The 12,288-nt window shown below is 46.9% G+C and overlaps 1 protein-coding gene across 2 annotated transcripts in view; it reads left to right on the top strand.

Moving 5' to 3' along the window:
* LOC129826763 (BMP-2-inducible protein kinase-like) overlaps window positions 1–12,288 on the top strand; it is an 86,712-nt gene that overhangs the window by 52,472 nt on the left and 21,952 nt on the right. The window contains exons 12-14 of one of the 2 annotated variants that reach the window (XM_055887824.1): window positions 1,881–1,982; window positions 6,836–7,101; window positions 11,383–11,549. In XM_055887824.1, coding sequence (XP_055743799.1) covers window positions 1,881–1,982; window positions 6,836–7,101; window positions 11,383–11,549 — 535 coding nt within the window. Of the gene's footprint in view, window positions 1–1,880; window positions 1,983–6,835; window positions 7,102–11,379; window positions 11,550–12,288 lie in introns of both variants that reach the window. The other variant, XM_055887822.1, reaches the window with a different exon arrangement.

Genomic DNA, 12,288 nt, shown 5'->3' with positions numbered 1-12,288 from the left:
ACCTGCCTTACAACAGGCCTACAAGCCCTCAGTCCAGCCTCTCTCAGCCTATTGCGGACAGTCTGAGCACTGATGGAGGGATTGTGCATTCCTGGTGTAACTCGGGCAGTTATTGTTGTCATTCTGTACCTGTCCCACAGGTGTGATGTTCGGATGTACCAATCCTGTGCAGGTGTTACACGTGGTCTGCCACTGCGAGGACGATCAGCTGTCCGTCCTGTCTCCCTGTAGCTCTGTTTTAGGCGTCTCACAGTACGGACATTGCAATGTATTGCCCTGGCCACATCTGCAGTCCTCATGCCTCCTTGCAGCATGTCAAAGGCACGTTCACGCAGATGAGCAGGGACCCTGGGCATCTTTCTTTTGGTGTTTTTCAGAGTCAGTAGAAAGGCCTCTTAAGTGTCCTAAGTTTTCATAACTGTGACCTTAATTGCCTACCGTCTGTAAGCTGTTAGTGTCTTAGCGACCGTTCCAAAGGTGCCTGTTCATTAAATGTTTATGGTTCATTGAAAAAGCATGGGAAACAGTGTTTCAACCCTTTACAATGAAGATCTGGGAAGTTATTTGGATTTTTACGAATTATCTTTGAATGACAGGGTCCTGAAAAAGGGACGTGTTTTGCTGTTTGCTTCCGTTTCGTGTCTAGTGAATACAACACAGGGATGTGTTCTGTAGGGCACACCGTAGCAAAAAGTTTTGCAACTCAAAGCGAAGATCTGTGTTCTTTATTGTACAAGTTGACTTAGTACTTCCCAATTTCAAAACGCTTGCCACACACAACCCTGCTCCGTTTACTACTCTTTTCCTCCTTATTGAACACAACCCTGCTCCGTTTACTACTCTTTTCCTCCTTATTGAACACAACCCTGCTCCGTTCACTACTCTTTTCCTCCTTATTGAACACAACCCTGCTCCGTTCACTACTCTTTTCCTCCTTATTGAACACAACCCTGCTCCATTCACTACTCTTTTCCTCCTTATTGAACACAACCCTGCTCCGTGCACTACTCTTTTCCTCCTTATTGAACACAACTCTGCTCCGTCCACTACTCTTTTCCTCCTAATTGAACACAACCCTGCTCCATGCACTCCTCTTTTCCTCATTGAACACAGCCCTGCTCCGTGCACTCCTCTTTTCCTCATTGAACACAGCCCTGCTCCGTGCACTACCAGTCTAATCTGATAGGTGACAGATTGTCTGGTTGTCAGCGACTGTACATAATGATCTACCCGTCAATCGGTCTGTAAATAATCGATTCCAATCTAAGATGGTCTGTAAATAATCGATAGCAAACTAAGATGGTCTGTAAATAATCGATAGCAAACTAAGATGGTCTGTAAATAATCGATAGCAAACTAAGATGGTCTGTAAATAATCGATAGCAAACTAAGATGGTCTGTAAATAATCGATAGCAAACTAAGATGGTCTGTAAATAATCGATAGCAAACTAAGATGGTCTGTAAATAATCGATAGCAAACTAAGATGGTCTGTAAATAATCGATAGCAAACTAAGATGGTCTGTAAATAATCGATAGCAAACTAAGATGGTCTGTAAATAATCGATAGCAAACTAAGATGGTCTGTAAATAATCGATAGCAAACTAAGATGGTCTGTAAATAATCGATAGCAAACTAAGATGGTCTGTAAATAATCGATAGCAAACTAAGATGGTCTGTAAATAATCGATTCCAATCTAAGATGGTCTGTAAATAATCGATAGCAAACTAAGATGGTCTGTAAATAATCGATAGCAAACTAAGATGGTCTGTAAATAATCGATAGCAAACTAAGATGGTCTGTAAATAATCGATAGCAAACTAAGATGGTCTGTAAATAATCGATAGCAAACTAAGATAGCAATCCTCTCTCCTCTCAGTACCAGCAGGCTCTTCAGCAGCAGGCCCTTCAGCAGCAGATGATGATACAGCCCATGTATCAGCAACAACAGGCCCAGGCACAGGCCCACTACGTAGCAATGGTAAGACACACTCACCCACACACACACACCCAGACACAAGCCCACTACGCAGCCATGGTAAGACACACTCACACACACCCACACACAGGCCCACTACGTAGCAATGGTAAGACACACTCACCCACACACACACACACACCCAGACACAAGCCCACTACGCAGCCATGGTAAGACACACTCACATACACACACACCCACACACAAGCCCACTACGCAGCCATGGTAAGACACACACAGATTATTTAAATTGGATGAATGGTGAAGTCGATGTGCTCGGTGTACATATCCCGGAAAAGTTGAGTGATCTTGAAACCTTGGAGAGGGAAACACCTGTCCATTTTTTAATTCTCTGATTAATTCTCTAGTGACATCGCAGTTCAAATATGTATTCATGGTTCTACCGACTCCAGGAAAACCTTTTATCAAATCATTCCTGGAAAAAAAAGATTTCACTTTATTTGGAATGGCTAACCAGATAAAGTTAAACAAGCATATTTATAGAACCAACATCAGTTTGGACGGTTAAAACAATTAAATATTAAGCCATTAATTAAACATCTCTTAAAGCCCTTCCATTGGACTGAAATTTGATCTAAATCCAAACAGGTTTTCTATCAAGCGAGGCCCAGCCTGTTTAAAAATGGGCTCTTTGCCTTTTCTCTAATTAAAACCTTGGTGGATTGACAATGGATCCCTGTTTTTAAAGTCATACGGAGTTGGCTACAATTTCACATTTCATCCTCCAGATAAGGCCGATCTAATATTACAGCATATCATTTGGTTAAACTCCGATGGAGTCGATCTGTTCAGTTCAATGGAGTCGATCTGTTCAGTTCAATGGAGTCGATCTGTTCAGTTCAATGGAGTCGATCTGTTCAGTTCAATGGAGTCGATCTGTTCAGTTCAATGGAGTCGATCTGTTCAGTTCAATGGAGTCGATCTGTTCAGTTCAATGGAGTCGATCTGTTCAGTTCAATGGAGTCGATCTGTTCAGTTCAATGGAGTCGATCTGTTCAGTTCAATGGAGTCGATCTGTTCAGTTCAATGGAGTCGATCTGTTCAGTTCAATGTAAGCTATTATATAAGATACTTTCTACAAAAAGAATGCTCAATATATACATGGGGCATTGACCAGTCATAATCCATAGAACATAGTTTCTGGTACTGTTCATCAGTGGTACTGCTCTTGGAGTCAGGTCCAGGAATGTTTTCTATGTCATGATATCAGGGTTCAGATGGCCCGGCAAACCTGTATTATTAAGGGATCTGAAAAACCACAATGGGAATATTTTACTCTTGGGTAAAGTATTTATTTGTAGGGCGATATCGGTAGACATTTCACAAATAGGGACGTTCAGGAACCTCGTAAGACATCATAGTAAAATGGAGGGATGTTTTCCCAAAAGGAAATAGCAGAATGGCATTTATACTGGGAGAGATGGGTTAATCTGTGGACGTCAGAGGGTCAGAGTTCAGATCAGAATGACTGGTGGATTGGCTGCTTTGGGATTAAATCACCTGGAGCTCAACATTTTAAATGGCCTGGAAAATAACGGTACGTTTTGTGACTAGACACCCTTCTAGCTAGCTGACCACCTATTTTCATTGCAGTTTGTAATTTAAGTTAGGTTTTGAGAGTTTTCATTAAAGTGATAGATAGACAGATATATAATATCTATATCTATTAATTATACACATTTTGTGGGACACGCTGTATATTGTAAAATTTGACTGCGCGACAGACCACACATTTAATATCCATATTTTTTACCTAAATCATTCACTAATTTATATGTTAGTATTAAACTGTTATCTACTTTCTCAAAACCATAAGATTTAATCTGTAAAACAAAAATAATGAAACATTATTTGGTTACAACACTGAAGAAGATGTTGGTAGAAAAAACAATTTTCAAGAGTCTACCGGAAGGTGCAGCGAGCTTCGCAATGAAAAGTTGACAGGCAGGTCATTTTCTTTTACTGGAAGAATAGACAACTTGTCAACTATCTAGGAAACACTTCGGATACGAGGTTGGTGTCTCTTTTTTGAACAAAATTAAACGGATATATCTTGTAATTTAACAAAATATTAAGGTGGACAATAACTGGGGACCGAATGCCCGATTAGTACGGGGCATATTTTTGTTGTTGTTGCTAAACAGCTTATGAAAAAGCTGATAGTAGTATTTCCACTGAAATGTGAAACATGCTAATTGCTAACCTGTTAGCCAACATTTTTACGACACCATCAATCACAAAACATTGATGGCTTGTTCACAAGATAACACTGTTAAAGGTAATAATATATTTCTTAAATGCTGTTGAATATGCCGATTTTAATACGGGGTGCTACGATACGAATAACTATTTAACTAAAGGTAACGTAGATGTGAGTGGAATATCTGTAAGTAGAAGCATTGTTGTCTGATAGTTGACTCTAATTTGGGTAGGGATAGTAGAGGGGGGGGGATAGTAGAGGGGGGGGATAGTAGAGGGGGATAGTAGAGGGGGGGGGGGGTAGTAGAGGGGGGAGGGGATAGTAGAGGGGGGGGGTTAGTAATATAGCAGGCCCGCTAATCAGCCATGTAACATCAACAACAGGCCCGCTACTCAGCCATGTAACATCAACAACAGGCCCAGGAACAGGCCCACTACTCAGCCATGTAACATCAACAACAGGCCCACTACTCAGCCATGTAACATCAACAACAGGCCCAGGAACAGGCCCACTACTCAGCCATGTAACATCAACAACAGGCCCGGGAACAGGCCCACTACTCAGCCATGTAACATCAACAACAGGCCCAGGAACAGGCCCACTACTCAGCCATGTAACATCAACAACAGGCCCACTACTCAGCCATGTAACATCAACAACAGGCCCAGGAACAGGCCCACTACTCAGCCATGTAACATCAACAACAGGCCCACTACTCAGCCATGTAACATCAACAACAGGCCCAGGAACAGGCCCACTACTCAGCCATGTAACATCAACAACAGGCCCAGGAACAGGCCCACTACTCAGCCATGTAACATCAACAACAGGCCCGGGAACAGGCCCACTACTCAGCCATGTAACATCAACAACAGGCCCAGAAACAGGCCCACTACTCAGCCATGTAACATCAACAACCGGCCCAGGAACAGGCCCACTACTCAGCCATGTAACATCAACAACAGGCCCAGAAACAGGCCCACTACTCAGCCATGTAACATCAACAACAGGCCCACTACTCAGCCATGTGACATCAACAACAGGCCCACTACTCAGCCATGTAACATCAACAACAGGCCCACTACTCAGCCATGTAACATCAACAACAGGCCCACTACTCAGCCATGTAACATCAACAACAGGCCCATTACTCAGCCATGTAACATCAACAACAGGCCCAGGAACAGGCCCACTACTCAGCCATGTAGCATCAACAACAGGCCCACTACTCAGCCATGTAACATCAACAACAGGCCCAGGAACAGGCCCACTACTCAGCCATGGAACATCAACAACAGACCCGGGAACAGGCCCACTACTCAGCCATGTAACGTCAACAACAGGCCCAGAAACAGGCCCACTACTCAGCCATGTAACATCAACAACAGGCCCAGGAACAGGCCCACTACTCAGCCCTGTAGCATCAACAACAGGCCCACTTCTCAGCCATGTAACATCAACAACAGGCCCAGGAACAGTCCCACTTCTCAGCCATGTAGCATCAACAACAGGCCCACTACTCAGCCATGTAACATCAACAACAGGCCCAGAAACAGGCCCACTACTCAGCCATGTAGCATCAACAACAGGCCCACTACTCAGCCATGTAACATCAACAACAGGCCCAGGAACAGGCCCACTACTCAGCCATGTAACATCAACAACAGGCCCAGGAACAGTCCCACTTCTCAGCTGTGGTAAGAGCTGTATTTTAGACATAGTGAACACATATCCAGGAAGCTGCAGATCAACTGCAGGATATAAAAATAAAAGATGGATTACCACACACTGAAACCTCCCCCAGTTTTTTTATTTGATGCAGAAACGACAGGCAATAAGATATACATGTACCTGGCCGAAACTATATTGAACGCTGGACATAGCCGAGATAACGTTCAGTAGAGGGAAGCAAAACTCTCTTGTTTATGAGTGCAAGAACATTCACAGTGTGACAGGACACTGCAAACAGCTGGCTATTTCATTCCGTGTCAAATATATCCCAAAAAATGGTCTCTTTTTTAAAACTTTTTTAAAAGTTCCTTCTCCAAACACTCACTGGCATCTCCCTCGCTGAACAGACCTCTGCCAAACGTATGGGGTGCAGAGCAGTGACTTCATCCAAAAAATCTCCTACCGCTCATATTTACGTACCCTCTGTGACAACCGTCGCCAACACCAGTCGTCCAAATACGTACCGTAAAGGCAGAGTCATTTTTAGCTCCTTTTCCACCGAACGGTTACCATCTGTTTTCATTTCAGCAGCAATCTGCTCCGTCCACACGGTTATCAGGGGAGAGGAGAGAGGGGGGGGGGGGGGGTAGCTCCACCGGTTCGCTGTGTGTGTGTGTGACTGTGTTAAATTGTGACATATGAAGCAATTACACAGAGGAAATCAGGCTCTCTCTCGTCCGTTGTAGTCACTTTAGGAAAGTGAGTGTTTAGGAAATATCACTTATCCATACATTTTTGCGCTTCGCCACTGTCAAGCCATAATCAACCTTTTTAATGTAAGTCTCTAAATACTGTCAGTCCTATTGTCTGATCCTGTCCATCACAGATTCATTCAGTGTCTGTAATCATGTCTCTCTCATAGTCAACGTGACGTCACTGTTACCTCGTTCCCCTCCCCCGTCAGATGCACCAGTACCACCAGGCCTTTGCACAGCAGCAGCAACAGCAACTCCATCATCAACAACAACAACAACTACTACTACAGCAACAGCTACACCATCAACAGCATGCCACCCAGCAGCCCACTGTGACCTCCCCGCTAGAGTTCCAACTTCCTTTGGGCTCTTTTAACCCGGCTGGATCTGGGGTCAGCCCTGGGGTCGTGGCAATCGGGGCTGGTGCTGGAAATGTGACACCTTCCCCTGTTGAGGCTCTATACACTAACACCAGGTAACATCTTCCCCTGTTGAGGCTCTATATACTATCACCAGGTAACACCTGCCCCTGTTGAGGCTCTATACACTATCACCAGGTAACATCTTCCCCTGTTGAGGCTCTATACACTAACACCAGGTAACATCTTCCCCTGTTGAGGCTCTATATACTATCACCAGGTAACACCTGCCCCTGTTGAGGCTCTATACACTATCACCAGGTAACACCTGCCCCTGTTGAGGCTCTATACACTAACACCAGGTAACACCTGCCCCTGTTGAGGCTCTATATACTATCACCAGGTAACACCTTCCCCTGTTGAGGCTCTATATACTATCACCAGGTAACACCTGCCCCTGTTGAGGCTCTATACACTATCACCAGGTAACACCTGCCCCTGTTGAGGCTCTATACACTATCACCAGGTAACACCTGCCCCTGTTGAGGCTCTATATACTAACACCAGGTAACACCTGCCCCTGTTGAGGCTCTATATACTAACACCAGGTAACACCTGCCCCTGTTGAGGCTCTATACACTAACACCAGGTAACACCTGCCCCTGTTGAGGCTCTATATACTATCACCAGGTAACACCTGCCCCTGTTGAGGCTCTATACACTAACACCAGGTAACACCTGCCCCTGTTGAGGCTCTATATACTATCACCAGGTAACACCTTCCCCTGTTGAGGCTCTATATACTAACACCAGGTAACACCTGCCCCTGTTGAGTCTCTATACACTAACACCAGGTAACACCTGCCCCTGTTGAGTCTCTAACACCAGGTAACACCTTCCCCTGTTGAGGCTCTATACACTAACACCAGGTAACACCTGCCCCTGTTGAGGCTCTAACACCAGGTAACACCTGCCCCTGTTGAGGCTCTAACACCAGGTAACACCTGCCCCTGTTGAGGCTCTATACACTATCACCAGGTAACACCTGCCCCTGTTGAGGCTCTATACACTATCACCAGGTAACACCTGCCCCTGTTGAGGCTCTATATACTATCACCAGGTAACACCTGCCCCTGTTGAGGCTCTATACACTATCACCAGGTAACACCTTCCCCTGTTGAGGCTCTATACACTATCACCAGGTAACATCTTCCCCTGTTGAGGCTCTATACACTAACACCAGGTAACACCTGCCCCTGTTGAGGCTCTAACACCAGGTAACACCTGCCCCTGTTGAGGCTCTATACACTATCACCAGGTAACACCTGCCCCTGTTGAGGCTCTATACACTATCACCAGGTAACACCTTCCCCTGTTGAGGCTCTATACACTATCACCAGGTAACATTTTCCCCTGTTGAGGCTCTATACACTAACACCAGGTAACACCTGCCCCTGTTGAGGCTCTATATACTAACACCAGGTAACACCTGCCCCTGTTGAGGCTCTATACACTATCACCAGGTAACACCTGCCCCTGTTGAGGCTGTATACACTATCACCAGGTAACACCTGCCCCTGTTGAGTCTCTAACACCAGGTAACACCTGCCCCTGTTGAGTCTCTAACACCAGGTAACACCTGCCCCTGTTGAGGCTCTATACACTAACACCAGGTAACACCTGCCCCTGTTGAGTCTCTAACACCAGGTAACACCTGCCCCTGTTGAGTCTCTAACACCAGGTAACACCTGCCCCTGTTGAGTCTCTAACACCAGGTAACACCTTCCCCTGTTGAGGCTCTATACACTAACACCAGGTAACACCTGCCCCTGTTGAGTCTCTAACACCAGGTAACACCTGCCCCTGTTGAGTCTCTAACACCAGGTAATACCTTCCCCTGTTGAGTCTCTATACACTATCACCAGGTAACACCTGCCCCTGTTGAGTCTCTATACACTAACACCAGGTAACACCTGCCCCTGTTGAGTCTCTAACACCAGGTAACACCTGCCCCTGTTGAGGCTCTATACACTAACACCAGGTAACACCTGCCCCTGTTGAGTCTCTAACACCAGGTAACACCTGCCCCTGTTGAGGCTCTATACACTATCACCAGGTAACACCTGCCCCTGTTGAGGCTCTATACACTAACACCAGGTAACACCTGCCCCTGTTGAGGCTCTATACACTATCACCAGGTAACACCTGCCCCTGTTGAGGCTCTATACACTATCACCAGGTAACACCTGCCCCTGTTGAGGCTCTATACACTATCACCAGGTAACACCTGCCCCTGTTGAGGCTCTATATACTAACACCATGTAACACCTGCCCCTGTTGAGGCTCTATATACTATCACCAGGTAACACCTGCCCCTGTTGAGGCTCTATACACTATCACCAGGTAACACCTTCCCCTGTTGAGTCTCTAACACCAGGTAACACCTTCCCCTGTTGAGGCTCTATACACTATCACCAGGTAACACATGCCCCTGTTGAGTCTCTAACACCAGGTAACACCTGCCCCTGTTGAGTCTCTAACACCAGGTAACACCTTCCCCTGTTGAGGCTCTATACACTAACACCAGGTAACACCTGCCCCTGTTGAGTCTCTAACACCAGGTAACACCTGCCCCTGTTGAGTCTCTAACACCAGGTAACACCTGCCCCTGTTGAGTCTCTAACACCAGGTAACACCTGCCCCTGTTGAGTCTCTAACACCAGGTAACACCTGCCCCTGTTGAGTCTCTAACACCAGGTAACACCTGCCCCTGTTGAGTCTCTAACACCAGGTAACACCTTCCCCTGTTGAGTCTCTATCACCAGGTAACACCTTCCCCTGTTGAGGCTCTATACACTATCACCAGGTAACACCTGCCCCTGTTGAGGCTCTATACACTATCACCAGGTAACACCTTCCCCTGTTGAGGCTCTATACACTATCACCAGGTAACACCTGCCCCTGTTGAGGCTCTAACACCAGGTAACACCTGCCCCTGTTGAGGCTCTATATACTATCACCAGGTAACACCTGCCCCTGTTGAGGCTCTATATACTATCACCAGGTAACACCTTCCCCTGTTGAGGCTCTATATACTATCACCAGGTAACACCTGCCCCTGTTGAGGCTCTATATACTAACACCAGGTAACACCTGCCCCTGTTGAGGCTCTATACACTATCACCAGGTAACACCTGCCCCTGTTGAGGCTCTATATACTAACACCAGGTAACATCTTCCCCTGTTGAGGCTCTATCACCAGGTAACACCTTCCCCTGTTGAGGCTCTATACACTAACACCAGGTAACACCTTCCCCTGTTGAGGCTCTAACACCAGGTAACACCTGCCCCTGTTGAGGCTCTATATACTAACACCAGGTAACACCTTCCCCTGTTGAGGCTCTATACACTATCACCAGGTAACACCTGCCCCTGTTGAGGCTCTATATACTAACACCAGGTAACACCTGCCCCTGTTGAGGCTCTATACACTATCACCAGGTAACACCTGCCCCTGTTGAGGCTCTATACACTATCACCAGGTAACACCTGCCCCTGTTGAGGCTCTATACACTATCACCAGGTAACACCTGCCCCTGTTGAGGCTCTATATACTAACACCAGGTAACATCTTCCCCTGTTGAGGCTCTATATACTAACACCAGGTAACATCTTCCCCTGTTGAGGCTCTATACACTAACACCAGGTAACACCTTCCCCTGTTGAGTCTCTATATACTAACACCAGGTAACACCTGCCCCTGTTGAGGCTCTATACACTATCACCAGGTAACACCTGCCCCTGTTGAGGCTCTATACACTATCACCAGGTAACACCTGCCCCTGTTGAGGCTCTATATACTAACACCATGTAACACCTGCCCCTGTTGAGGCTCTATATACTAACACCAGGTAACATCTTCCCCTGTTGAGGCTCTATACACTAACACCAGGTAACATCTTCCCCTGTTGAGGCTCTATACACTAACACCAGGTAACACCTTCCCCTGTTGAGTCTCTATATACTAACACCAGGTAACATCTTCCCCTGTTGAGTCTCTAACACCAGGTAACACCTGCCCCTGTTGAGTCTCTAACACCAGGTAACACCTGCCCCTGTTGAGTCTCTAACACCAGGTAACACCTGCCCCTGTTGAGGCTCTAACACCAGGTAACATCTTCCCCTGTTGAGGCTCTAACACCAGGTAACACCTGCCCCTGTTGAGTCTCTAACACCAGGTAACATCCCTCAGTCACTTCATACCCCAATATTTATGTGCCTGTAATGTCTGTCAGTAACACAGACACCACAAGTAATACAGCACATCATAAGCATCTCAGTCTATGGTGATCATTAGCCTGCCCAGACCCATATCTTCCTCTCTCTCTCCCCAGTAGAAACCCTCTGGTGGACCTAAAGGTGACCACCCCTCCCCCCCGGACCCTGGTCACCCCCCAGAGCCACCCTCCTGACATGTCCCGCTGGAACCCCTTCGGAGAGGACAACTTCTCCAAACTAACAGAGGAGGAACTTCTGGACCGCGAGTTCGACCTCCTCAGAGCAAGCAAGTGCCCCATCTTTTACCGTCCCCCAGCAAGTTCCCCATCTTTTACCGTCCCCCCCAGCAAGTTCCCCATCTTTTACCGTCCCCCCCAGCAAGTTCCCCATCTTTTACCGTCCCCCCCAGCAAGTGCCCCATCTTTTACCGTCCCCCAGCAAGTTCCCCATCTTTTACCGTCCCCCCCAGCAAGTGCCCCATCTTTTACCGTCCCCCCCAGCAAGTGCCCCATCTTTTACCGTCCCCCAGCAAGTTCCCCATCTTTTACCGTCCCCCAGCAAGTTCCCCATCTTTTACCGTCCCCCCCAGCAAGTTCCCCATCTTTTACCGTCCCCCCCAGCAAGTGCCCCATCTTTTACCGTCCCCCAGCAAGTTCCCCATCTTTTACCGTCCCCCCAGCAAGTTCCCCATCTTTTACCGTCCCCCCCAGCAAGTTCCCCATCTTTTACCGTCCCCCCAGCAAGTTCCCCATCTTTTACCGTCCCCCCCAGCAAGTTCCCCATCTTTTACCGTCCCCCAGCAAGTTCCCCATCTTTTACCGTCCCCCCAGCAAGTTCTCCCTCTTTTACCGTCCCCCCAGCAAGTTCCCCATCTTTTACCGCCCCCCAGCAAGTTCCCCATCTTTTACCGTCCCCCAGCAAGTTCCCCATCTTTTACCGTCCCCCCAGCAAGTTCCCCATCTTTTACCGTCCCCCCAGCAAGTTCCCCATCTTTTACCGTCCCCCCAGCAAGTTCCCCATCTTTT

This window comes from Salvelinus fontinalis, chromosome 28 (genome assembly GCF_029448725.1).
Source record: "Salvelinus fontinalis isolate EN_2023a chromosome 28, ASM2944872v1, whole genome shotgun sequence".
In the NCBI taxonomy this organism is placed as follows: domain Eukaryota; kingdom Metazoa; phylum Chordata; class Actinopteri; order Salmoniformes; family Salmonidae; genus Salvelinus; species Salvelinus fontinalis.
The sequence above is the reverse complement of the archived record's forward strand: the minus strand, read 5'-3'. Positions and strand labels throughout refer to the sequence as shown.